This window comes from Aspergillus piperis (assembly GCF_003184755.1).
Source record: "Aspergillus piperis CBS 112811 unplaced genomic scaffold BO85scaffold_12, whole genome shotgun sequence".
NCBI lineage: Eukaryota > Fungi > Ascomycota > Eurotiomycetes > Eurotiales > Aspergillaceae > Aspergillus > Aspergillus piperis.
The window spans coordinates 302,358-328,663 of NW_020291602.1; the positions used below are offsets into that span (position 1 = coordinate 302,358).

At 50.8% G+C, this 26,306-nt stretch overlaps 7 protein-coding genes across 7 annotated transcripts; 2 read left to right on the top strand and 5 right to left on the bottom strand.

Annotated features, from left to right (window-relative positions):
• Positions 1–119: 119 nt before the first annotated feature.
• On the bottom strand, positions 120–5,804 carry BO85DRAFT_49569 (transcriptional regulator SIN3). The gene is made up of 8 exons (XM_025663943.1): positions 5,614–5,804; positions 5,468–5,535; positions 4,721–5,376; positions 4,551–4,651; positions 3,796–4,504; positions 2,390–3,730; positions 1,097–2,335; positions 120–1,040 (listed from the first exon to the last, which is right to left on the bottom strand). Exons 1-8 carry the CDS (start codon positions 5,712–5,714, stop codon positions 420–422), a joined length of 4,836 nt encoding a protein of 1,611 aa, XP_025514347.1. The 5' UTR covers positions 5,715–5,804; the 3' UTR covers positions 120–419.
• A 1,344-nt stretch (positions 5,805–7,148) lies between these two features.
• Positions 7,149–9,070, bottom strand: BO85DRAFT_374450 (protein phosphatase 2A regulatory subunit CDC55; the record flags this gene model as incomplete). The annotated part of the gene is made up of 6 exons (XM_025656130.1): positions 7,149–7,172; positions 7,233–7,798; positions 7,874–8,519; positions 8,579–8,676; positions 8,781–8,821; positions 9,027–9,070. The coding sequence occupies 6 exons, from the start codon at positions 9,068–9,070 to the stop codon at positions 7,149–7,151; spliced, it is 1,419 nt and encodes a 472-aa protein (XP_025514348.1).
• A 1,678-nt stretch (positions 9,071–10,748) lies between these two features.
• On the top strand, positions 10,749–11,819 carry BO85DRAFT_374397 (uncharacterized protein; the record flags this gene model as incomplete). The annotated part of the gene is made up of 1 exon (XM_025656125.1): positions 10,749–11,819. The coding sequence occupies one exon, from the start codon at positions 10,749–10,751 to the stop codon at positions 11,817–11,819; it is 1,071 nt and encodes a 356-aa protein (XP_025514349.1).
• Positions 11,820–12,082: 263 nt separating this feature from the next.
• osm1 (putative fumarate reductase Osm1) lies at positions 12,083–14,631 on the bottom strand. Its single transcript, XM_025660375.1, has 5 exons — positions 14,457–14,631; positions 14,322–14,390; positions 13,992–14,229; positions 12,472–13,928; positions 12,083–12,398 (listed from the first exon to the last, which is right to left on the bottom strand). Exons 1-5 carry the CDS (start codon positions 14,494–14,496, stop codon positions 12,301–12,303), a joined length of 1,902 nt encoding a protein of 633 aa, XP_025514350.1. The 5' UTR covers positions 14,497–14,631; the 3' UTR covers positions 12,083–12,300.
• Positions 14,632–16,427: 1,796 nt separating this feature from the next.
• BO85DRAFT_460388 (polyketide synthase) lies at positions 16,428–18,605 on the bottom strand (the record flags this gene model as incomplete). The annotated part of the gene is made up of 8 exons (XM_025661718.1): positions 16,428–16,556; positions 16,890–16,915; positions 16,974–17,070; positions 17,121–17,225; positions 17,485–17,626; positions 17,759–17,847; positions 17,877–18,226; positions 18,338–18,605. The coding sequence occupies 8 exons, from the start codon at positions 18,603–18,605 to the stop codon at positions 16,428–16,430; spliced, it is 1,206 nt and encodes a 401-aa protein (XP_025514351.1).
• Positions 18,606–20,286: 1,681 nt separating this feature from the next.
• BO85DRAFT_450440 (aldehyde dehydrogenase) lies at positions 20,287–22,392 on the bottom strand. The gene is made up of 4 exons (XM_025660376.1): positions 21,779–22,392; positions 21,337–21,730; positions 20,820–21,271; positions 20,287–20,755 (listed from the first exon to the last, which is right to left on the bottom strand). Exons 1-4 carry the CDS (start codon positions 22,237–22,239, stop codon positions 20,611–20,613), a joined length of 1,452 nt encoding a protein of 483 aa, XP_025514352.1. The 5' UTR covers positions 22,240–22,392; the 3' UTR covers positions 20,287–20,610.
• Positions 22,393–24,684: 2,292 nt separating this feature from the next.
• On the top strand, positions 24,685–26,282 carry BO85DRAFT_497188 (uncharacterized protein; the record flags this gene model as incomplete). Its single annotated transcript, XM_025663988.1, has 3 exons — positions 24,685–24,871; positions 24,936–25,006; positions 25,069–26,282. 3 exons carry the CDS (start codon positions 24,685–24,687, stop codon positions 25,870–25,872), a joined length of 1,062 nt encoding a protein of 353 aa, XP_025514353.1. The 3' UTR covers positions 25,873–26,282.
• Between the last annotated feature and the right edge of the window lie 24 nt (positions 26,283–26,306).

The window sequence follows — 26,306 nt, forward strand, 5'->3', positions numbered from 1 at the left end:
CATACACAGTGAAGAAGAATTTGAAATCGCAGCACAAAAAAAGAGAAAAGAAAAAAATAAATAGGAGGAATAAAGAAAAAGAAAACATCCCAAAGTTGACCCCGTCCCAGAATCACAATCCCCCCGACCCCACGCCAGACAATTCTCCCCCTGCCGGTCGCAAGGCGCGCTCCAGTCCACCCCCAGACCGGTCGCTTCTCCTCGCTATCCCACCAGACGGATTCGTTTTTCCAACAAGCAGAAATATTCCCATTCGTGCAACCGTAGAGACACTATGTACCGTTTATGTAGAGAGGAAGTCCCCTGTATTCGTCATACACATGGTGCAGTGTGGAGGCCCGCGGGTCCAAGCTATCTCCCGCAGAAGCTGACTGGGCCGCACGCTGCAGACATGCGCTGTTCTATGCGAAAAGCACTGTTCATTGCTCTTTCGACTCCACCGCAGACTGCTCGACATCAGCCATCTCCGTATCTTCCTTGTCGTTCTTCGACTCGGTTTCGGTGCCTTCCGCCGGAGCAGCAGCAGCAGCAGCCTCCCCGTCAGAGCCCTTGATCCAGGACCGGAATCGCTGGTTCGATTCGTCCACTTGATCCTTGCTGAGGCCATGCGCCCAGTGCGGGTTATTGACAAACTTCTCCGTAAACCGATCCCGGCGTCGCTCCTTCACGGCCGCCTCCTCCTTGGCTACCTCCTCGGCCGCTTCCTCGGCCGGCGCCGTCGGCCGCCACCACCAGTCGTAGCTGCCGGGCTCGTACAGAATGTGATAGCTGTTGGCACAGATGCGGATGATCAACCCGTCCTGGTGCACCAGCGGGCGGTAGTAGCGGTTGTACTCCTCCTCCTGCTCCAGCTTGGCCGGCAGGTTGCGCTTCAGGAAAGGCATGCGCATCTGGGAGAACGGCACACCCTCGGTCGGATCCCGCATCGTGTACGCAGAGACGTAGTAGGACCAGCGCGCCTCTTGGCTCAGCTCCTCATTCTCCAACGTTGCATCCTCGGGTGTCAACAGCTGCAGCGTCGTCTTCTTGGTGGTAGGGTTCTAAGGCAACTCGTGTTAGATAGCAGTTTAAATAGCCCAAGATAGAAAATACTTACGTAGGTAATGCGATAAATGTCACCGTCCTTGACCAACCGTTCCACTTGCTTGCGGTACTGAATCTCCTGGTTGTGCGTGGTCTCCTCCTTGTCCCGCTCCTTGAAGAAGAGGTTCATAATATCCGAGCTGCGGTCTTTCGAATCCCCGTTGAAGATCGCCCCGGCAAACTTGGATATCCCTGCAAACATCTTCTCCAAGTTGTACAATTGATATCCGCTCCGCAGGTAATAGCGACGAAGCGTCTCTTCCAGGTGAGAAGGCTCCATATCCCCTTTGATGACCTCTTCGCACATGCGCACGATCTGCTGGTACAGGTTCGCCTTGGGGTCACAGTCGTAGAAGAACTCCGTAGGGTACTTGTCAATAAGGTTGAGCTCTTGCGCTGGTTTGCTCACTAGCGCACGACGGACATCATCATGAGCATCCTTTTCATGCAGCTTGATGCGCAGCAGCCGCGAGTAAAGGACCTCGAATGTGCGGAAGAAGCAGTAGATATTGAGGTTGGCGTACAAGTGGTGGGTCTTCTTCTCATACGTCTCGTTCAGGTTGTACTCCCGCTGTTGGTTGAAGTTCCCCTGCCCGGGGTGCTCCATCCACTTCAGCTCGGCCACATCAAATGGCTCTGTCGGATCGGGAATCGGAGTCGACGGGACCAGAACAGCATCTGGCGTGCCATCGCGGCTGGCTGGCGTACTGCCTTCCTTGTCACCACGGCGTACCTTCTCGCTACGACGCTCAAGAACATCGCGGAGAAGGTCGATCTTCTTGCCATTGATGCCCTTCCGACTGCGCGGCGTTGAAGACTCCTCGGCGGCCAGACTCTCATCGTCACCTTCATCTATCGGGGATGCGCCATTCGAGAGTTCATTCATGTACACGTGGAAAGTGTCACGGTCCATGCCAAAGAACACGGGAACAAAGTCCTTGATGAAGGTCATCACCTTCTGTGGGTCGGCGCCAAACCCAGCAGAGTTACGGTCGATGAAAGTAAGTAGCAGATGCGTGGCATCAATGATGACAGCCGGATCATCAAAGGTGAACTCGAACTGATGCTTGACGGTTTGATACCCACTCTTGCGCAGATTCCGGCTCTCCTCAAACTTGTTCTGGATTTCAGTATGGATATGCTTCGCCACGAACAGCTTCTTGTCAACTTGTTTGCTGGCAATCGCCTGGTGATCCAAACTACGCCAGTATGCCTTCTGCATCTGCTCACGCCATATTTTATCCCATTCACGCTATTGCCAAGGTCAGTATCCACAAAATAACAAATAATCTGGCTTATGTCTTACCTGACTCGCTTTCCACTCTTCACACTTCTGCTTAAGACGGAAAAGAACGATGGGCAGAACATGGGTTGGTCGCTCGAACATCTCCTTGATGATCTTCTCCCCGCGTTGTCTGTCGTAGATCTTTTTGATCACCCGCTGGTAGATGGCTTCGCTCTGTCCGCCGAGGCCAGGCGGAAGCTTGAACGCGGCGCACTCGGCTTCCGACATAACGAGGAATTGCTGCACAATCGGCTCGATAAGCTGAATCGTCCGCGTGCACGCCTCAATATGGTGGTCATAGTCATGCCTGTCCTCTTCAATGCGATGCAGGGCGTCTTCAAACTGGTTCTTACGGTGGGCAACGAATCCAGAATCTTCCGACGCCCACGTGGGATGAGAAGCCCACTCATCATTAAGCACACTGTAGCACAGCTGATCACGGCCACTGCAAGGCTTCTGGCGCTCACGCTTCGGTAACAGACGATAGCTGGGCCCGAGGGACCGGCAATGAGACAAATTAACAAGTCCAGAGTCTTGTTTCGCTTTGACATCAATGATCTTGTCTTCTGGCTCGTCGACATGCATGAAGCGCTTGAACCAAGCCATCAGCTCCGGGTTGGAGCCAATGTAACTAGCCGCCCTTTTCACAAGCACATGCCTATCGATGAGGTCGGTGGAGTACAGATTGCAAAGCTTCAGGAACTCGCTGAATGTCTGCTTGTTGCCGATGTACTTCTTGACACGGTCAAAGAAAGCAAATTCTTCCTGAGTAGGGGTCAGGGAAAAAGTCGGCTGAATTGGTTCTGGCAAAGCAGGTACGAGGGTGGGAGAAACAGCAGGAACTTCTGCCTGGGAAGGCTTCGTATGATGAACTTTAGCCCTCTTGTTGGCATTACCAGCTTGGAGAGCTGGGTTCCTAGCCTGCATATCTCCCATGCGTGCCGCATCCGCAGCCGAAGGACCAGACATTGAAGAGCCCATGGAAGATGGGGCGCCTGGCCCATTCCGACGTTTCTTGCCATCCTTCGCAGAGTCCTTGACATTGAACTGGCCCAATGGGGGCATCTTGACGTCGCGGTTCGGAGTCTGAGAAGGAAGAGCATTGGCGTTGGGATAGCTCGGCTCGCCGCGAACATTGCTCATGGGAGCTGCTTCCTCGGCCTGACGAGCTGCGGCCTGCTGCTTTGCATGCGCTGCAGATTCAGGAAGAAATTGCTTGAAGTCTTCCAACAAATCGGGAGCCGTGTTAAAGAGCTGGGTAACTTGGGCATACACATCCCCGATTGGCTTGGATTCCCGCTGATAGGTCTGTAGTATTTCGAGGAACTGCTTGTAGATCTCAGGGGCACTTGCAAAGCGGTTCTATCCAGAAGTTTAATGTCAGCTGACTTAGCAACTAGATAACGGATAGCTTGTTTAGTACTCACCTTTATCTTGTTGACATAACTAATGGCATGGTTGAACTCCACCGGTCCACGCTTGGTCAAATCCTGTGAGCCTTGCAGCATGCCGGTGCCGACGCCCGCCAAATTGTTCATAGGCTGGGTCAGACTAGGTCCCTGTTGAGACGCTGCTGACACCTGCAACAAAGACGGACGCGTGAGACCCGCAGAAGCAGCAGAGGCAGCACCTTGAAGCTGGGAAACCCCTCGCTGATCCTGCTGATGAGCCATAGCGGCAGCTCCAGCTGCTGCTTGTTGCTCTTGCTGGGTTGGGTATTCAAAGTGATGCTCTTGAGCTTGACCCTGACCACCTTGCTGTCCAAACATGCCAGGACCCATCATGCGGGACCCAGGAGAGTATGATCCTGGAAGATTGCCCTGCTGCTGCTGCTGCTGAGGCTGGGGCTGTTGCCACCCAGGTCGAGACTGGTCATAGTATTCAGCGCGTCCGTGAGGGCCCATGCCACCAGATGGACCAAGCTCGCCAGAAGAATCCAGAGAGTGTCTAGCACGGGGCATACTCAAGGTATTGGTACCCGAGGGCGTGGTCACTCGAATCGCGTCTGGGTTGTCCTCTGTGCCACACTCGATCCGATATCCAGGAGGCAAGAACGTGTTGAACCCTTGGATGAGAGCGGGGTGTCCATTGAAAAGAGTAGAGACGCGTTGGATGACTCCGGGCGTATCGATCCTGCTGTCAAGTTAGTCAGGCACGATTCCCGCGGCGGTATAACGCTCACGCTTGGCTCTTGAAGTCTTTCATGATATCTAAGAATCGGTTGTACACATCAGGTTGGTCGACAAAGCGAACCTTCACCTGATCTAGATAACTAAGTGCATCCTGTGACGGAATCGTAAGCCACGGCTTCGTGATGTGGAGCACTGATCCACGCGGCGTGCTGTAACTCACGTTCAGGATTGGCTGCTGGCCCTGGGCAAGTGCCGCCACATTGCCTGGAATCTGAGGGCCAGAGCCATTGAATCCCATCATGGGTTGGCCGGGCGGTCCACCTGGATGTTGCATGTATGACCTGGGTGTACCTTCACCATGCTGCATCTGTGGGCCGTAGATGCCACCAGGCCCTCCCGGCGTAGGCATCGAACCTTGCGGGCCATTTGACGGGTTAGACCCAAGATTTGACAGCAGACCATTGGGGCCGTGAATGGAGTTTGGCACTTTCGAGGCCACCGGCTGATGGATAGGGATAGACCCTGTGTGGCTCTGGACCGGGTGGTGCTGCTGTTCACGTTGTCGCTCCAGCTGCTGTCTCTCAATCTGTTCGCGTTCGCGCTGCTCGCGCTCTCTGTGGGCCATCTCCTCCTGGCGCTGTCTCTCAATCAGCTCGCGTTCTCTAGAGTCTCGCTCGCGTTCCCGGTTGATGGACTGGGGGGAGGGATGTTGCATGGCTTGCCCGATACCCGGGAGCGAGTGACCAGCATTATGACCAGGAGCCGCAGGGTGTTGGCCGTAAGCGGGAGGCTGATGCGGACCAGCATGGCCCTGGCTCAGCTCCGCCAGGCCGGGAAGAGAGTGTCCGCCAGGTTGATTCGCAGGGTGGTAAGGACCTAACAGCAGCGCAGGGGTCAGCCAAACGTCCAAAAAACGCTCTGTAAGCCATATCGCGAGACAAATCAGGAGGGAGGTGAAAATCCTAACCAGCTGGAGGGGGGAGAACCGGCCCCGTGGGCTGCGAAGACGGGCCTTGCTGAGGCGGTGGGTTTTGGCTAGATCGCGACAGAGACACCAGTCAGTCATCGCTGTCGACAAAGACGCAAAAGTGGCTAGAGACAGTAGTGACATACCTGAAGGAGCCCAGAGGACGAGGTCCTTGGTTCATCTGATCCATCCCCGGGTGCGCTGGCGGGCCACCGGGGTGCCAGTTATCATTGCCAGAAGAGTTCATGGTCAGTGGCACATGAATAGAATGTTGACAGTACTGATACCTGCTCAGAGCACTAGGCAACTGCAGGGCAAAGGTGAAAGAAGGTAGTGAGCCTGCGGATGAGGGTCTCGCACGGTGGTTCCTCTACACACGGCTTGGGGTATCTCTTCCTCGAGCTGGATTTCACAGCGACATAACTGTGCTAGAGATTCTGCCAATAGCAGAGGGGTAAGAAGACGCAGGAAGCCACGAAAAGACGATCAGCAGGAGCGATAAGTAGGATCCGGGATAGAGGGAAGAATAAGAAAGCGAAGAAAGAGGTGAAGAGCCAGCAAGCAGCAGATCCAGTAGGTGATGATGGTTTGCGCGCAACCGATCACGGATGGTCTCCCGACAGAAGGCGGAGAGGCCTTTGATGGCACTAACCCCTTTCCAGTCAATAGTGCCGCCCCTCGGGTCCATGATTTTCCGGTCGCGACAGTCACTGCAAGCTGATTGGCCCGACAGTGATGCATCCCCGTGGGTGTGGCCCCGACGTCATTGACTGACGGTCTCTGTCTCTAAACTCTCGGTAACACAAAATTGGAGACGGTCCGAGTTGAACCTTAGTAACTGCTGTGTGGCAGTGAGCTGTAGGGTTTTACTCCGCATCAGGTATGTTCGACTGCAAATAGGTCCGATATAAAGCATAATTCTTTATGCAAGACATGTCTGTGTAACAAGTTGTGTGGAAAATTTTGATTCTTGGGGTTTGTCTCCAGATTTTCGCCTACACAGTACTTGGCATCACTCACCCACTATACTAGATGTACTATCAATATTAAATGAAGAACTACTGCTGCTGCTGCTGCTGCTGCTAATGCTAGAACTCTCAAACTTCCCATAGATTCAGTATCTACTCAGGGGCACTAAGGTAGTAGTATCACCATCGAGTCCGGGCCATTTGGAGTTCTTGCTCCAGTGACACCGGATGTGGATTCATCACGCCATAAGCACTCAAATCGCCCGACGCCTCCCCAATAGGTAACAGAGACCATGGCCTCGTCACAACAGCATATTAGTTCAACAGGCGTCGGGCAGCCAAATGGACTAGAATATCCTCTGCAGGCTCCACGTTGTCTTTCTCTATATCAAGTTCCCACTAAACGCCTCCCCAAAAGACCACAGAACATCACAATGTTCCTCGAAACAGACAGGATAGAACGGACACCTCGTCCAAGGATGGAGAGAAGAAGAAAAATGGGCTAAAAGAGGAACGGGGGAACGACGAAGCACTTCACAATTAACTCCAACAGAAACAGCACAAGAAATGGATGCTTAACCGGAACTGGCAACTTAATTTTGGATTTGCGACTGCTGCTGCTAGGAAACCTTAATTGTCTTATACCTGTCTTATCTTTGAATCACATAATGACATGTTTGTCCATTAAAGATTATGGCCACTTTGTCACATACTTACAACGCAGAGAAGACAAACAGCTGTACACGCATCAGGGTCAGTAGATGTCCGCATATTTTCGGAAGGCGGGGCACACGTACGTTATTTGTAGCAGCAATGGCAATGCTATCTTCATAAGGATGCCAGCTCATGTGCAGGATCTTCTTGTTAAAGTCGATTTGATCCGCATCGGTCTCCTTCTTCATGCGCCCGCCGACGCCAACAGGGCTGCCTGCTCTGGACCCATTCTTCTTTCCATTCGCACCCTTGTTCATCGGCGTGGGGACGCCAACCTTCTTCGCCTTGAAAGCAGACTTATCCGCCTGCAGTACGATCTCCGTCTCCTTGCTAGGGTCGGTGGGGTAGATCATGAAGTTGTTGTTGTAACTTCCAGTCATCACGTTCTCCGCATCGCCCGAGAAAACAACCTCGAACTTGTCGAAAATGCTGTCATTCTCGTATGTGTCACACAACCGCGGTCGCAAGTGCTCGTGGATGGGGATCGTCTTGACGGGTTGCTTTTCCATGTTGACATCCCAGATCTTGACGGTCAAGTAATCCCTGGACACAATGTAGCGACCGTCATGTGAAAACCGGACGTCGGAAATGGATGATATGATCTCTGAAAAGAAGGAACGGGAGGAGGCATCCTCTTCTTGCTCGAAGACTATACGAAAGAATCCATGTCAGAGGAGGGTGTCTTGCAGACAAAAGGGAATCATTGCAGAAGAACAACACGTACGCTTGGAATGTTCATCGCACAATGCTCGCTGCCGCATGTCGGCAAGCTTGATTGTGCCCTTGGAACTGGCATACATGAACCAGTTGCAACTTTGCGGGTGGAACTCTGCAGCCGTGATAACTTCCGTGAGCTCCTCCATGTTCGCAGGTTTGATATCCACAATGTTAAAGCTCTGATCCTGAATATTAAGGTTCCAGAGGTTGATCCGAAGATCGTCGCTGCTGATAAACGTCTCGCCGTCACTGTTCACGGAGATGCTGTTAATGTGGTATGCGTGTGCGTTGGCGTACGTCCGCCGAGGTACAGCCGCTACAACCGTGTCATGGTGTGTCATGCGGGGCAGCTTCAGCATCGAGGGATCCTTGAACGATACACGGGGCGCACGGGGAGCCCCTCCACCACCGACACCCGCAGGAGTCAGTTCACTCGAGAGGTTGTTCTCTGCGACAACCTTCAATGACTTGTCAAAGACTTTCCAAAGCTTTATTGTCTTATCGTTGGTCGAGAGGAGGAAGTGGGAGGCATTTTGCCGTCTGCACCACTTGATTTTGTTGATCTTCTCTTCGATCTCCAAAGATTTTAGGTAGTCAAACTCCGGCTCGTGCGATTGGAACTCGGTGTGAAATTTGTATTCGCAGGTTTTTTTCTGACAGACTGTTAGAAACGTCTGTCCTGAGGACATAGAGAAGGCGAGGGCATTGCTACCGTTTCGTTTCTCTCGAATAACACCACTCGTCCTCCCTTGTCACCCGTAGCTAGGTAGTTTCCGGTGTGGTCAAACTCGACGGTTGAGATGATATCCGCTGGCGAGCGAGCGAGCGAGCAATGTTAGCCGACTCTGAAGGGATATGGTGCGGGGTTGTAGAGCGGGAGCTCGATACTCAGCAATATGAGGTGTTTAACATACCTTCCGTAATATCTTCCACATCTCCCTTGTCACCAAAACATCTAGAGAGTGATTAGCAAGAATCGGATACTGCGGGCAAGTCGTTTCCTCGAGAACGGGCGGACATCGCAGTCCCCCACAATATCCCGACACCCACTCGATCCTCACCCGAATGTGGAAGAAAACACGACAAAGATCGAAAGTCGGCGCATCCACCGGAAACAACTAGCACCACTGCAGCAGAGACATGCAAGGGATTCTACTCACTGGGTGAACTTCCAGGTAGGGGTACCTGGTTCCCGGTCTACCATTTTCTTTTGCAATTACCCTTTGTCGGGGTTGTCTATCAGCGACCAAGAAAGGAAGGGTCTAGGGGCCGCAAATCGAGGATCTCGTTTGCGACGGCTAAGGCGGGGTCTGCAGATAGCGATTTCGTGCTGCGAAAGATTCGAGCTGAAGAGAACTTTTTTTCCACACGACTGTCTAATTTCGTTCGGAGCGAAAAGAAGAGGGGTAGCGGTGGGAATGACGGACAGGCGGCGAGGTATCGAGATCGGAGTGAGCCCCAAGTGGAAACAAGGAAGGTCTGGAATATCCGACTAGGGAATGGCAGAGGCGGAGAGGGGGAGGAAGGAAGCAAGGCCGCAACGTCCGACAGCAACGTGAGAGGCGGAGAACCGGGCTGAGTCACTTGCAGACTGGAGAAGACGAATGATTGACAGCCAGGAGCTGATCAGGATAAGAACAAGAGGAGGAGGAGGAGGAGGAGAATGTAATTAAAATGGTGGGGGTGGGGAGAGAGGAATTTTGTTTTTGGTCTTTTTGGTGGTTTTTGACTTTGAAGTCGGGAAGAGACACCCTTCTCTTCTTGAGGATTTGAATAAGTGGGTTGTGTTTGTGTTAGTGTCTAATAATAATGGAAAACCCAAAGACAAGCACAGACCAGCCGTACTAAAAGACGACGGTCGGTTTGAAAGGGTAGAAAGAAGGAGGGGGGAGAGAGGGGGTGGAGGGGAAGAGTAGTTGAGGGCGGGTAAAGTGGGAGGGAGAAGAGGATGACGATGATGGGAGCGAGATGGAGGAGAAGTGGTGGAGGAGAGGAAGAGAGAGAGAGAGAGAGAACTGATGTGGTGGTGGTTGAGGTGAGGCGGTGGTTTGGCAAGACCCGTTCAATCGGTGGTGGGGAGCAAAGTGGCTGCCCGTAAACCCACACGCAGCATTCAACCCAACCTTAGTTACCTCCTCCGTACTAGTTAACCTAACCTAACTGTGCCGGGCGCTGACATCAACCACTGTCCCCTCCATTGCAACCCATTCATTGTGGTTGTTCTTCTTTTTATCTGCATCCATTGTATTATGCATGCCATACTCCTCCATGAAGGTCCTTCTTCTGGGTCGAAGAAAGGCACTCGAAAATTCAATATATAATTGACCTGGTCTCCCTCGTCTTCAGGGAACAAGATTGTCCTGGCGGTTGCCTTTCTGTTGATCCAGCATGAAGCTCGCCTAACAAGATATACTACTGACCACTATTGAGGCCAACAAAGGATTGAGGGGTTCACTGGTAAGTCGGTAGTAGGTGGATCTCGGTCGGATCATATACACAGGAGCCAGGAATGCGAGAAATATCTTCATATTGAGGAATTAACTATCCCCAGCCCACTCTCTGCCACTCATTCTTCAATTACTACTAAACCGTTGCAAGCTTCATGGTTCCTGCCGCGTTGCCTGGAATCTCAGGACTCCCGCACCTTCTTGGCCTGAGGCTCTTCACATGCACGCCTTCCTACGGATCCCGACTCCCTTGGGCCGAACAACTAATCATTCTCGTCCGGAATATCGACAGGAAAAATTACTAGCCTCTCTTATCTTTTCTTTTTCTACTCAATCCGAAATCTCTCATTTGAATTGTCTGTACTTGTCTTAATGCTGTGGGCGACCTGGTACTGTACCTCCTGGCAGTAGTAGCACTGACTCTCCCCGCCCGCCATGTCCGACCAGAAGAAGCGGGGCAGTGACGACAAGGTCGCAAACACTCACCGCAACGAGACCAATTCCTCCCAAGGTACCAATGAACGCCCGGAAAGTCCTTCTCTAGCTACTCGAATTCAAAACTCAGCTTCCGGGCTTGCAAAGAATGTGTTTTCTGCCCCTGGCTCGTCCGCAGATTCCGCTCAACTGCTGGCGGGCAGCGGTAAGGCCGGGCACTCATCGTCACACTCGGCGCTAGCCGCAGCAGCCCAGCAGTACACAGATAGTTCTACTACTTCTGCCTCTTCCTCGACCGGGAATTCTTCACTACCTGCTGCTGCGGAAACATTTCGCTCATCTTCTACTACGCAACAGGGAGGGTTCCAGCTCCCTCCACTCTCGGAAGATGAATTCCAGCGTACTTACGGCGCGGAATCCCTTGTTGGAGACAATGGCAGCTTCATTACAGGTCTAAGCGCAGACGAAACTACCAGCAAGGGAAAAGGGAAAGGAAAAGCAAGAGATACATCAACGGACCTGCCCTCCAGCGATCCAACTAATCCAATCACACCCGAACAAAGATTCCTCCCCGACCGACCCTCTCTCCTCCCATCCGACGGCGACGCAGTCGTATCCCTCCTCTCAGACCAGACCTTCGATCCCGAATTCCCTCCCACAGCCGACGAGCCCGCCGAGCTCGTCGAAACAGAGCTGCTACCAATGCAACTCACAACCGAAGAAAAACAAATGATCGAGTCCTTCCGTCGTTTCACACCCCCGACATCGTCCGGCAATAACACATTGACATCCCGCAGTCTAGTCCCGGACATTGGCGACTTTCTAGACACCCTCCCATCAGAAAGTCACTCTGACGTAGCCACCCTGCGAGACACCGTGCTGACCGGTCTCCCCGGCGCAGCAGACTGGCTGAGTGTCGAGGACCGATACCACGACGAAGTCTGGGGCTACCTGCGCCCTACGCTAGAGGCTGCGGCCAAGGAACTGGAATCCAATAAGGAGTCCGGAAGCACGGAGGAGGGGCCTGCCGTGCGACGTCTGAAGATGATCTTGAGGCACATGCAGCAATGACCCCGGATTTGCCGAGGACTAGTACTCCCGGCTTATTCATATGTTGATTGATATAACTAGTTATTGTATTATAATGATCTGATCAGATAAATGGATCCCTGCCGCTAGGATATATATACATATATATATATATTACACACATGTTTCATTCGATCTTCACTGGTCCCGAAGGAGACATACTATTACTGGTCACGTTGCAGCTACTATCTACTAGTTATGTGCTACTATCATTACTAATGTCTTACAATATATCTGCTGGTGACTGTCTAAGGATAATGGAATAAGATTGTATCTTACATACTAAGGACAGAGTGACTCCTGGAAAAACAACGAAAAACTATTCATCATCACCAAGGCACGTGTGGACATGAACATGCTCGACAAATCAATAAAAGACAAAAATGGGTATGTGATCTCTTCCTGGTTACTCTCTCTTTCTCCAACGTGTATATCTCCAATTCTAATTTTCATGGAAATGTTTTTACAGCTCAAGGCTAGGGGTCTGGCCCTTGACACGGCCAATCACAATGTGACCGGCGTACTTGGGGATGACCTCGTCGTCATGGAGCATGGCGAATTCTGTAAAAGGCGATTCAAGTTAGTATATATATTTTCAGTGATGGAATGGGACAAAGTTGTGCACAAGACATACCTTCGGTGGCATCGCGGCCCATGAAGTTGAAGAGAGCGTTAGCTCCACCGGGGTGCTCGTCGAGCCAGTTGGTCACGTCCAGCACGACACCCTTGACGACGATCCACAGGTCGTCCTTCTTGTTGTGCTTGGCGATCTCCTCCATTGAGTATTCCTTCTCGGGAATGCTGAACTTGGCGGGCTCCTTAGGCTTGGCTGTCTCAGCGGCACCGGCAGGGGTGGCAGCCGACTTGGCACCCTGGGCCGCGGCAGCGGGGGTTCCAGCACCGGCAGCGACCTGGCCGCCAGCGGCACCGGAGCCGCCCCATTCGACGGAGATCTTTCCGGGGGTGGATGGATCGATGTGCAGGGAGATCTGGCCCAGACGCTGGGCGGCCGTGGAGGCACCGCCGGAAAGCAGCTTCTGGAAGAGGTATTGGCTAGCGCTGTCACCTGCAACGCGACCGTACACGACACAGCCCAGCAGGGAAGAACCACCCAGACGGTTGGCACCGTGGACACCACCAGCCAGCTCACCGCAGGCGTAGAGGCCGTCGAAGGCTTCCTTCTCGGAGTTGAGGACCTGGGCGTGCTCGTTGATCTCAATACCACCCATGGTGAAGTGCAGGACAGGCTCCATCAGAGCCACGTGGAAGTCGTCATCGATGCTGAAGGGCAGGTTGTGGAAGAAACGCTTGTTCCAAGGGTCCTTCTTCTTGCCCTCGGCGATCAGGTTGTAGTCGTCGAAAGTCTTCTTGAGGGCAGCCTCGCCGCAGCCGATCTCCTTGGCAAGCTCCTTGCCGGTCATCTTCTTCATCAGACCACGGCCGGAGTAGTGGCGGGTGTGGAAGTCCAGGACATTGGATGCCTTGCTGTTGAGGATGAGGCGGATGGGCCACTTGCCCTTCTCCTTCTCCTTCCACATCTGTCCCGAGACGTAGTCACGGTGACCCAGTTCATCGGAGAACCGCTGGCCGTCCGAGTTGAGGAGGAGACCACCCTCACCACGCAGGGCTTCAGCAGCCAGGAACTTGAACTTGGCGGTGGGGTCCTTGGGGTCGACAAGACCCGTGGGGTGCACCTGAACCTTATCCATGTCAATGCCGTTGGCACCGATCTCCATCAGCATCTTCTGACCATCACCAGTGGCGTGAGTGCCGTTGGTGCTGGACAGACCGAAGGTGTCGGGGCGGTGCTGCTTCAGGAGCGAGCCATCGCCGAAGTCAGCGGCGTAACCACCAGTGGCCAGAACGACCACACCCTCAGCAGTATGCGTCTCGCCATCGTACTCGTAGGTAACGCCCGTGACATTGTTTCCAGACTTGTTGATGGAGGTCACACGGGCCTTCTTGAGGATCTGCACACGGTCGGGCTCAGCCTCGGTGAGCTCTTCTAACCGCTGCATGAGGGCGTATGTGATGGCCATTCCGGGGAACTTGGCATCGTGGCCACGATGCGTACGGGGCTGGGAGTGACCGCTGCAGGAATTAGCATGGGTTGCGCGACAAAAGTTCGATGAACAAGGAGAGCGCAATACTTACCCTAGCCGGGAAACAAGGGTGAGATCGAGGTTGAAAACATCCTGCAACCACTCGACGGCAGCCGCGGACTTGTATGTGAGGACCTTGATGAGCTCGGGACGAGCCTTGTCTCTGGCAGATTTGAGGGTATCATCGTAGAATTGCTTGACGCTGTCGGCGATGCCCAAGTCGACCTGGGTGCGCGTCAAGGCGCCGTTAATGCCGGAAGTGGCCTTGGTGGAGTTGCCACCAAAGAAGGCTGTTTAGTGTTTGGGTCAGATCGCAGGTCCTTATATAAACAACAATAATGCGACTGCTAATATCGCAGGAATTTGGGGGTTGTAAACATACCCTGCTTGTCCAGAACGAGGACATTTCCACCGTTAAGGTAGACGGTGTGGGCGGCACTAAGCCCGGACACTGAGAGACGAGGCAATGGTCAGCAATGCGGGGAAAGCTATTTCCTGGCGGTGAAGATCAACTCACGTCCACCGCCGACAACAATTACTCTAGGGGCGGTTGCCATCGTTGTGAGAGGAAGATGTAGGAGGAGAGGTTGAGGAAAGAGAAAATCAGAAGATGAATGGGGGGAGAGATGAAAAGGAGGAGTTTAAAGGGTCAAAAAGCAGGTAGGAACAAGTAGATCTTTAAGCAGCAGGAGATCCGGGGGAAGAAAGAGAGAGAGCCAGGCATTCAGAAGCCGACGGGGGAGAGACTGAGTTGCTCACTCGGCCGAGGCTCATCTTCCCCCATTCAATTCCAACTTGGTATGTACCGTACGATTACCGTTCTATGACCCCCTCCTCTTTATCTTCTAGTCTATCTTCTACCCTCCCTTTTCCGGTCCGGTAATGTTCCTTCTACTTTTTGAGGAACTCATAAAAATGTCTAAAGTGGATTCGATGGGTCTTTTTCTGTCTGTCTATCTGTCTGTCTGGCCTGTGCTTTAAGATTGACTGAATGACGGGTTCTATAACTAGTTTATTTAAAGAGAATAATAAGTAGACAGTAGACATTTGATCTTCTCCCCTGTCTTTGACACAAAATACTAGTGAGTTTTCCAGGGACCATCACATGCAGAAGTTGTCCGTCACCAGGAGCTGCAAGCTGACCCCCTGCGGTGTCTTCCCATGACATACTATTACTTACTACTTTTGATGGCAAAAAGAAACTAGAACTTACTCTCCCTGACTTTCACATGCCTGGAAATCCAGAAGTAACCTCTCAGCAAATGAAATCGTAGGCTTAAGTCAGCGCGGCACGTCATGCTCTTGGATTTAAACTCTCACCCCAGATTCATGATTTCGTCTCAATTTTGAGATGCTGGGGTGTATGGTCCATCAAGATCCATGAACAAGATGTCTAGATAGATTGGGAATGTACTGTCGCTCTTGAAGATAGTGTCTTGGTCTCACAATATATATTCACCACAACAATAAATATACCTGCCATCAATAAGGCCCAAATTATCTATCTATACCTATACTATTAAATACACCCTATTCAAGTATCAAAAATACTCCATACATAACATACACCCATACAAACAAAGACAGGGAAGGTGACGCTGAAGAATGAATGTTACCCCAGGTGTCTGCCTCGAATACTTACCTCGGACCGAGACATCATCAACATCACCGACCACCTCAGATCAGCCCATAGACCCCCAAACTCACACTACACCATTACTCACTAACATAACCCCTGAAGAACATAATGCTACATAAGCATACTAAAAACAAAGCCTCAGCATACAACACACACATAATACAAACATACACAGTACTCCCCGCATACCAACAACCGATCCCTCTCTCCCCCGTCACCTGACCCTCCCGGCAATTGACCACCATCTCACATTCCCACCAATCAGCATCCTGTGATTGAATTCCGACGACTCAACTACGTAATGACGTAGATCCGTCCGTTTATTGAACTTGCCTTTTTGGGAAGGTTCGATTGCCGTCGCATTTCTTTTGTTTTTGTTAGGGGTTTGCAACTCACTAAACAGACCGCGTTCTGCATGCATCTTGTTTGTTATTGTCTACTGCTTAAACATATTAAATCTGAGATCTGTTTTCTTAGCGCCGTATGTATGTATGTATGTATGTAACTGGTCAGTACGGGGTTGACGGACGGACGGGCGAGAGAGGAAGTGTGAGAGGGAGTGAGGTTTCGGGAATAGATACCCCGAGAGATTCAGTTAGCTTCTGAGCATGAAGATACTCTCGGGGTTATTATTGGCAATTAGATACACCGAAAAGTTGTGCATGTTTTATTTTTTTTTTTTCGGGTTTGCTTTTGCACAGCAGTAATATATGGACTAAAATGGTCTAATTAATTTAGCATCATAGGGCTAATTGTATGATGCCGTACTGGTAGCCATTCAGACTATAACAATCTAGAACACACTGTCTCCGAAAAAGCAAACTAATTTGCTCCATATCTCACCAGCTACTAGTCCACCACCTCGCTAGACATCATCTCTGCTGTCCCTTCATCAAGCACACCACTATTCGGATTCTCAAGCTTATTCGCCCAGATACCTGGAGACTGCCTGTCGGCAACTAGCAACGAAATAGTTGGCTTGATTGTCGATCTGGGTCTGAGTTTGTGATCATGGTTGCTGAAGATCGGTAAGGTGCATCAAAGTCGTATCGTATCATGTCAGTCCCAGTAAGCCAGCATCCTGGAGCTCTTGGTTCCATCTCTCTGGGATCATGTAAGGCCCGTCGCGTCGTCTGTCCTCACCTATCAACCACGAAGGCAATGCTCCCTATAGAGATGAGTCAGAAGGTGCACATATGAATACAATAACCTGTGACTGCGCTAACTAGAGGACCAAAACAATATATCTTATTCATTTGAATCGCAGACGGAGAGGTACATTTAAGCAAAATACGTTATGTGAACACTTACCATAATATAATCTGTATACAGTGCTTCTACTCCAGACGTTTAGCACGGAACTAATAACGCAGAACTTCTTCAAGACACCTCTACCTGAGTGCAACTCATGGAGCAGAATGTACCCATTTGGGGAAAGCAGCTTTTTAATATGTTCCAACGAACGTGTCAAGCTTGGTGTTGTACGGAGAACCTGTATAATATGTTAGTGACCCCAAGCTCTTTCGTCCAAAGAAGTCTCACATTGGATGCGATAATGAGATTGAATGCGGATTCTGCGAAGCCTTGTTCCAGAGGATCATGTCTGATGTCCAAAGTTACATGTTGCATGTTTTGTGAGATGTAAATCTGTTACGAGCTTCCTCAAGGGAATTGGGCGCTATATTAGTGAAATATAATTGGAGTACATGGGCACTCCCAAGTTGTATAACGAACGCAATGCGGCTGCGGTGGCCGTTCTAGTGCCCCCGCCGATCTCTAATATACGTAACCCTGGTTTTAGATGGCAGAGTAGGGTCAAGAAATGACTCCAGTCAACATACTTATGACTTCAAGCGTAGTATTGCCCCATCAGATTGTTGTTATTGAGTAGGTCCAGCGCAGTGACTTTATCAGCCATGATGTCCTCGCAGTTTGTATAAATTCGTTCCATGCAGACAACCGGGATCATGGGGTCCTCTTCATGTACCAGTTCGAAGCGTAGATCTTCAATGATGGCCTCCTTTTCCACGGTCGACATCAGAGCCCACCTGTCACAATAGGAACTTAATATCTGAGCATCGTTGTATATATTAGCTTCTTTAGTCAGAAGCCAATCCTTCCACTTGGATAAATGCGAGGCCTGTGGCTGAATATGCTTGATTTTCTCGACTGTCTGTAACATGTAAATCCCTGCAATTGTATTCGTCTGGTCTAGGGTCTCCAGTAGGGATTTGGACATCTCGAAGTGTGGGAGCAACACCTGAGGCGGCTGGAATCAATATCAGGCCTCCATTGAACCTGGGCCATAAGTGGGATGGGCCTTATATTTCCTTCACTGCCATGTGAGAAGAGCATCCCGCGCTTCATGGAAAGTACAACTTTGTCTTCGAACATAGCAGTTGCATCCCCAGCTAGGAAGTTACCAGTTTCCTGTTTGACATCCACATTAATGTCCATGTATTCGCCAACGCTCCTGACGAGCAAGTGCTCAACAGAAGAGGGAATGGCATTCTTGATAATGCGTCGGCAAACTCCGGCTGCGCCTGCAACACTCATAAGCTGAAGACATCGATCAAGCATAGTTAAGTGGATAACGTAATGGCTCTCATGTTGCTTCACTAGGTTCACATTGGCTGAGGCTCTTCCACCTAACGGGTCGGCAGAAATATTCTGTAAACCGCGAAACTGGGGACCATAAGAAAGCCCAAGTTCTGACAGAGCCTCATATCATCTCTCAGAAGAAACCTGGCGCGCATAACGCAGAATTTTGATCTGGCAAGGCTCATGCTCGGCTCCTGCCTGGACTTGACCGCTGCAGATCTCCGTCCAAACACTGCCATCGTGGCTTGCTATTACGAAAGAATACCATTCTGAATTCATCATGTCATTAAAGGCAACTGGCTTGAGAGACGTGATAATGTCCACGCTACCCGTCTCATCTATGACCAGAGGGCTCTTGAATAGCACGTTTTTCGCAGCAAATCCCTCAGTGCCTGGGTTGAGCTGTCGGAATGCTTCACCTGCCATAGCGATGTAACCAGCTGCAGGAAATACTACATGACCCCGGAGGATATGGTCAGCAAGCCATGCGTTGCTCCCAGTGCCAAGTATGTTCCGCCACGAAGGCCCAAGATCTGTAGACTCGGGACACCGTGAGCCGAGCAGTTCATGAAGTGGCATACTGCTCAACCTCCAGTCTCTCACCAAGCGGCTTTCATTCCAGTATCGTGTACCGTGTTGCCAGGGATACGGAGGAAGGTCTGTCACGACATGCCCCCTACCGTTCACTGACATCAGGTCAACAATGGCCCCGTTGCTGTGGATCAAGCCTAGCGCGGACAAGAACTGAACTTCACAGCTAGCATCGAAGCTAGTATCATCGCAACGTTTCAAGATGGGAATATAGAGTGGGCCATGCTTCAGGCTGTGGCTACAAAATATCTGCTTTAGAGGACCTGACAATGCAGAATGGGGACCTATCTCGAGTAGTATATTGGCCTTGTATTCCTTTAGCAGATTGCTCACTGCATCATTAAAAAGAACGGGAAACTCAAGGTTCCTTCTCCAGTAGGCCGCGCCAAGCTCCTGAGGGTCCGTCACCATAGCCGTAGTGACACTTGACAGCATCGGTGACATATGGGAGTTTATTTGCAAGTGACCTGCTAGAGGGGCCTCATAAAGGGGCTTTAGGCACTTCATTTGTTCTGATGCCATGTAGATACCAATTCCCTTTGTTGCGGTATGCTGGTGACTCACGTGAGGGATATGCGATCTTGAGCCCAAGGTTTCTGCAAAAGATATCAGAAAGATCATTTCTAATCCTCTCCACTATAACATCGATTTTACTTTCTTCACCGGATAGAATGACACTTTGAGGACTATCCCTGCATGCGATTACCACTCCGTCTTCGAGATATAGATTAACCTCTTCGCTAGAGAGGCCAAAACTCGCCATTTCTCCCAGACCCATTTGTTGTTTGGCCAGCTTACCGCGATAATATGCGAGTATTATAGCCGACTGTTCCGAGATAGCACCTGCTGCATAAACAGCTGCAATTTCACCGCTGGAGTGTCCAACTACAGCAGCTGGCAGCACTCCCGAGGACCCGAGAAGGTTGAAAAGTCCTATCTGAATGGCCGTACAGAGTGGCTGACAGAATTCCGCTTCATTAACGCGTGAGTCGCTAGTCCGGCACAGCTCCTCTTTAATGCCTGTTAGTAAACGGTTCGTGCTTGCAAATGTAGAGAGATCAGCCGACTCACCCCGAAGAGACCATGATGGTGGACCTTGAAGACCTTTCAGGGCTCTCTCAAGTCTTAATATATCTTCCTGGAAACAAGGATATTTCTCCAATAGTTCTTTTCCCATACCTGCCCACTGGGATCCTTGGCCAGTATAAACGAAAGAACGCTGAGGTGAGACTTGAGCGCAGGATTTCTGAAACATTGAAGATCGCAAGGGAAATTCTAAGGAAGCCACACATGATGCTAAGTTACAGATGAAGCAGTAAGGTCAGCAAAGACATGAGGTAAGAGGGCCATCATGCTCAAGTTGTTCTATATCTGTTTGGCACTGTATTCGCCAGTATTTGGCTGCTGTAGTTTAGGTAAGGGAGACAAGGTGAGCTTGAGGTTCACAGAGCAAACCACTTAGCCGTGTGGCACATGATCAAAAGCCGCTCAGGTAGGACTTGTGAGACTTGTCGGTCGCCTTGTTTGTCAGAACCACAAAACCTAATCACCTGTCAAAAGACAGGCTTGCATCTATCGGAGTACTGTAACATGATGAGAGCAAGTAGGCACTCATAATTATACAACAGCAATCGAAACCCATGTCCGAATGGCGGAAGGTTGTTATAGTAGAATATAAATCTTGGAGAATCATTCGAAAATCTGTGAACACGGTTGAAAATATTAGAGAACCCTCAGGCCTTTTATTCTGCATATAATGCCCTCGAGGCAGCAACCGTCGGAATTTTTTTATGCTAAATTGACGCTCGTATGTATGTAGAGGAATGCTCCGCAATCCTAATTAATCCATCCACGTCACACTCTTCGTAACCAGGAATTCCTCCAGGCCCTGGGACGCATTGAACCGGCCCCATCCACTGTTCTTAACTCCACCGTGCGGCAGGACAGCTTCGTCATGGATGGTCATACTGTTGATGTGAACGGCACTGCAAACCATCAGTTAGTTCCTCAGTCCTTAAGAGACAGACGCATAGAGGGATTATGGCTTACCCTGACTGGATCTTGCGGGCCATGGCCAGGCCCTTGCGTAGATCTTCGGTGAAGACGGCCGCGGACAAACCATAGCCACTACCATTGGCGATCTTGATTGCCTCTTCATCGCTCTCAACAATCATGCATGCTGCCAAGGAGGCAAAGGCCTCTTCTTGCCAAGCGGCCATCTTTTCATTGACACCACCCAGGAGTACAGGCGCCATCCGAACGCCATTGTCTGATTGAGCGGAGTCGTGGTCTACAGATCCGTGAATCAAGTGGGCACCACCTGCCAGAGCATCCTTGACGAGGTTGCTAACCCGTGCTTTTGACGCCATGTTCACCAAAGTCGGAGGCTGAGACGCAGGGTCAACGCTGGATGTGAGTGCCTCCTTCAGCGCCTCGATAAAGACGGGTGCAATGGAGGAGTGAACAAGAATGCGATCAGTTGCCATGCAGATTTGGCCAGACTAGGCAAAATCAGTCATCGGAAGCGAGAATAAAGTAGTAAAGGGTGTAAGGGCGAGCTACATACGTTCAGATAAGCGCCCGCAAGCACTCCCTTTACAGCAGTCTTGATATCAGCATCCGCACAGACGATGGCGCTGTTCTTGCCTCCCAACTCCATCAAGCATGGCTTGAGATTCTGACCACAAGCGCCCGCAATCTTTCTGCCTACGGCCGTGCTGCCGGTGAAATTGATCTTGCGCACGGCCGGGTGCTCGATCATGGCGTTAACTACTTCGGGGGCATCCTGGGGTCGGCATGACACCAAATTCAGACAACCAGCAGGTAGGCCTGCATCATGGAAAGCGCGCGCAAGTGCCCAGTACGAGCAAGGAGAGAGCTCGGAAGATTTCAAGATAGTCGTGTTGCCCGCCGCAAGTGCACAGGCTGCAGAACGGACTCCAAACACATATGGAGCATTCCTGCTAGGTCAGTCGCTAATTCACATGTAGGAATGCTGACGGACTTACCAGGGCACGATCCCGAGGATCACCCCCATGGGCTCCTTGTAGATCATGGCACTTTGGCCCTCCTCTTCAACAACCGGGACGCTACCACAAATGGAAGTGATGCGCCCCGCGATATCCCTCAACATGCGGATCCCGAGTGGAACGATAAAATGCTGTGACGCACCCACATCTGCGCCCATCTCGGTTCGCATATATTCGGCATTCTGCTCGAGGCGGCTCTCCAAAATATCGGCTGCCTTCAGCAGGAGATCACGCCGAACTGTGGGTTTTGTTTGCGACCAAGAAGGAAAAGCGGCCTCTGCGGCCTCAACTGCGCGGATAGCATCTTGAGCCGAGGCCGATGCAGTTGTCCAGCAGGTCTGGTTGGTATAGGGGCTAATGACGTCGAAGGTCGAGCCCGTGCATTCCTCTTGACCGTTGATGATCAAGGGGATCACCGGTGGGCGGGGAGGTGCAGCCATTGTAGGGTCTGTAAAAGTAGGGGTGCGGGTAGAAACAAACGATAGTATGTGTTCACGAACGAAACATTCAAGCAATAGGGGTATCCCACCAGGGGGTTAACAATCGGGATTAATAGGTAAGATGCAGTTTGAAGGACTGAACCACAATCGAAGACCCTGCATTTGGTAGGAGAGTCAGCCGAGGAGTCAATTGATTACACAAACAAAGCCAATTCTACAAACACGACCCCACCTTTCCAGCTCGGCGGGGGGGGGGGGAAAGCCCTCACTCCAGCCACGTGTGACAACTGCCTCAGGATTGTTCCCAGGCTCAATGTATTCTCCCTAAAGTTATAATCACTATCCTATACACATATGAAACTCGCTACGTTGAGCGTGCCACCATTTCCAACGATGGTGAAGGGCATAAAATTGGAAGGAGACCAATTCTCAGATAGGGGTTCTACGGAGTACTCTCGGGTTTCATGCCACGGCAAATCCAAGTAACGACTTGTCACTATTTAACATGACTATTTACTCCCTACTCCATACCCCTGATGTCTTACTAGTAGTCTGTGGTAAATACTAGACAGCTAAGAATGCTAAGACTCATCTCACTACATATATAGTCGATCAATGTTATGCATGCGTGCTGCAGACGAACAGGGATGGGGCCTTGTTCATACTGGGCCAGTTAAGGTGGCTCTCCAATCCACTTTTAAGAGACCATTGAGGAAACTATTCCAATAGCCGCAACTTTATGCATTGCAAGCCATGTGCTCGCTGACGTGAGAGAAATCGAGACTGTTGCCTTCCACGTACCTTTCTTCGGAAGCGCCGAGGTTGATCGTTGAGTTTAGGTAACGCTCGGCCCTTTTGGGAACCGGCGGCTGTCGATCAAAAAAGCCACCCGTGGTTCGGCTAATCAAAGCATTTGGATCAAACAGACATGGAACGGAAAGAGAAGCGGGAAGAAAGCGGAAAGAGAGGAAACTTCAACGATACCTGGATGGCTACACTCTAATAGCCTTTTTGGCCGAAGACCAGTGTGTGTGCTACATGCCTCATTGCGAGTCATTGTTACCACCTCATCCAGGGCAGTGGAGTAGCTGGGACAGTCTGGCCGATTACTACTGCGAGTGAAAATTTCTGAATGACTGCAAATTGGCAGAGTCGTTGATGATTGGAGGAGCTGAAACCACAGTTCTCCAGTTTCAAGGAGCATGGGGCTGAACATACCCATCTGAGTTCCTTAGGGTTCCCGATAGGCTCTTCTATACCCACCTCACCCCTCGTCAGCCATCGCCTGATCCGCTTGTGCGGAAACACGGAATGCGCACTCAGCAGTGAGTGCAATTGAATTCGCGATCGCCCTGAGTAACTTGTTTTATACTGCAGATTATGGGATGAAGAAGATATTGCAGATCAATCAATTCAATAGCAGAAAATAAACTTCCGAATTACCCCAAGCCTGGGGGGTTCTTCACTGATCTACTATCAACATGATGGAGAGTGAAACACTCTGGCGCTATCACTGCCCATTGCGTATGCTCGCCACAATTAATACACTTGGAGCCAGGGTTCCTAGGCCGTGGATCCCGAGATCCCGATACATTGGAGCCAAGTGTGAAATAGACCAGCTGAAGGTAGATTGGGATCTATATTAACTGATATTACGCCGGAAATTACCTTGCATGATCCTGATGAATTGAGGTTGAAGCACAAGTCGGGAATCACGGCGATTATGTCGCCAAATGAGTTATCTATACTATCCGGACTGCCAGTATTACTGTTTACAAATCCAATGATGGCTTGTTCCTTGCCACGAGGATGGTCTGTCTGTCAACATCAGAGTGGACACATTGGAACCACTCTGACTCAAGTCATACGACCGGCTCCACTTGCTTAGCACACCATGGAGGCTATCAGCGTGCACTGGTGAATGGTTTTTCGGGTGCGTTTCAAAGAACCAAAAATTCCAGTTTGTGGATTGTGTGGAAAAAGAGGCACCCGCAAATGAGAGGCTTGCTTTTAAGCTCACAAGATGATGGGTCCTTTGGCTCCCTGCTCTATGGGCGCGGTGAGTATCCTCATACGGAAAGAGGGCCCATATCTAGATCTACCACTTTTCCCTGCGATCAAGCGTTCGAGGTATGATACCCTTGGTCCACTCCATACATATTCAATAGGCTTCCACCCTATTTTGTAGCTCTGTCCCTTTTTCCCCAATTCACATAGTAGTTCATGCTTCGGCATATGCTCGGGTTGCCTTCGTTATATCTCAGCACCCTCCTCATTTTACCTGAACATTCGTTATCAACACTCATTTCCATATCTACCGCCCAAATGGACTACGAAGCGTAATGATCGCAGGCATCATATTGCTTACCCTCGCTCAATCAAACACTCGTTCATACCCATTCTTCATTTCCTAAAACCATTGTTCCCAGTAACACCCTGTCCAACATGGCTCCTACATCGAGAGGAGTTGAAATGATAAGCATCGTTACGGTGCTTGTTAGTCTCGCATTTTTAGCAGTCATTCTACGCATAGTCGCCCGATTCAAACGCAAAGTACATTTTGGGGTGGACGACTACCTATGCTTCGCATGCATGCTCCTGCTAATCGGCATGCTCATTGAACTCTCACTTTGTGAGTTATCCTGGAATTTATTAACCAATACATAGTATACAACCTTGCTAATAATCAACCAAAGGGGTTACCATCGGCGGCAACGGCTCTCATCAAAGCAACTTGAGCAACGAGACAATGATGAACTTCTACAAGGTACTATCCGCTCCCTACCACACTCACATCCCATCTTTTCTTCACCAACTAACCCACCTCAGATCTTCCTCGCCAACCAATTCACCTACTTCTCCCTCTGTCCCCTCATCAAAGTGTCAATCGTCTGCTTCTACCGCCGCATCTTCACCACCCGCACCTTCCAATGGACATCCTTCAGCATCAACGTCCTCATAAGCCTCTGGGGCCTGGGCGTCTTCCTCGCCTGCGCTCTCCAATGCCGCCCCCTAAAAGCCTACTGGGACCAAAGCGTCGACGGCCAATGCCTAGACGGCTATACCCTAATCGTTGTCAACCAAATCTTCAACGTGGTCATGGATTTCGTCCTCCTAGCCCTCCCCATCCCCTTAATCTGGGGTCTCCACCGCGCCTGGCAAGACAAACTCGCCATCAACGGCGTCTTCGCTCTCGGCGGCTTCGTTTGCTTCGCGAGTATCTTCCGCGTTGTCGTCCTCTTCTGGATCAATGAGTCGGATATGACCTATACCGTCTATCAAGCTACGCTATGGACGCATATTGAGCCCTCCATTGGGCTGATTTGCTCTTGTCTGCCCACCATCCGAGGCCTGTTTCCGAGAGGAAAGCTCTCGAGCAATAACTACAAGTACCGGAACGAGGTCCCCTATTATGGGAATACCGATGTCAGTACCTCGAACTTTGTGGCTACGGGTCGCAAGACTTCCACTGCGGAGTCTATTAAGTTGGAAAATGGTGTCCCGAGAAGGTCGGATTCGAGTGAGGGCGGTCTGCCCTCCAGTGTTAAGAGTAATGATACTAGCTGGCTGGATATTACCGTTCGCACGGAGATTGATGTTAGGCAAGATCATCTGCCGCGGTATTTGAGATGAGGTCGATGGACTGTCGGACTTGGTTCTTCTACAGACCTTCTTTCGCCTCGGCTTTTGTATATGCCAGTCGAGCTTGACGCTCTTGTGGCGAGCAGCGCCGTTATGAGCGATCGTGTCGGGGTGTTTGACATCCATCCCCCTGAGCTTCGATTTTATGCATCGTGCCTGAAATGGTACAGACCAATCCGCATAGCGGTGTCGCGCACAGCTATATGGCACGTCGCTGTATCCCTGCGCGTGCATATGCTACGACCTGCCACAGCAGATGACATTTGTCTCTTTGCATACACAAAGAGGCAACTCGGAATTGTCCATGGGTACACAGACTTGGATGCCCCTTTGGCTTGAGACATGGCCAATTTTAATAATCATCCGAGCCGCTCGATACATCACTTCCGACACAGGTCACAGCTCCTGATCTTCACCTACATGCG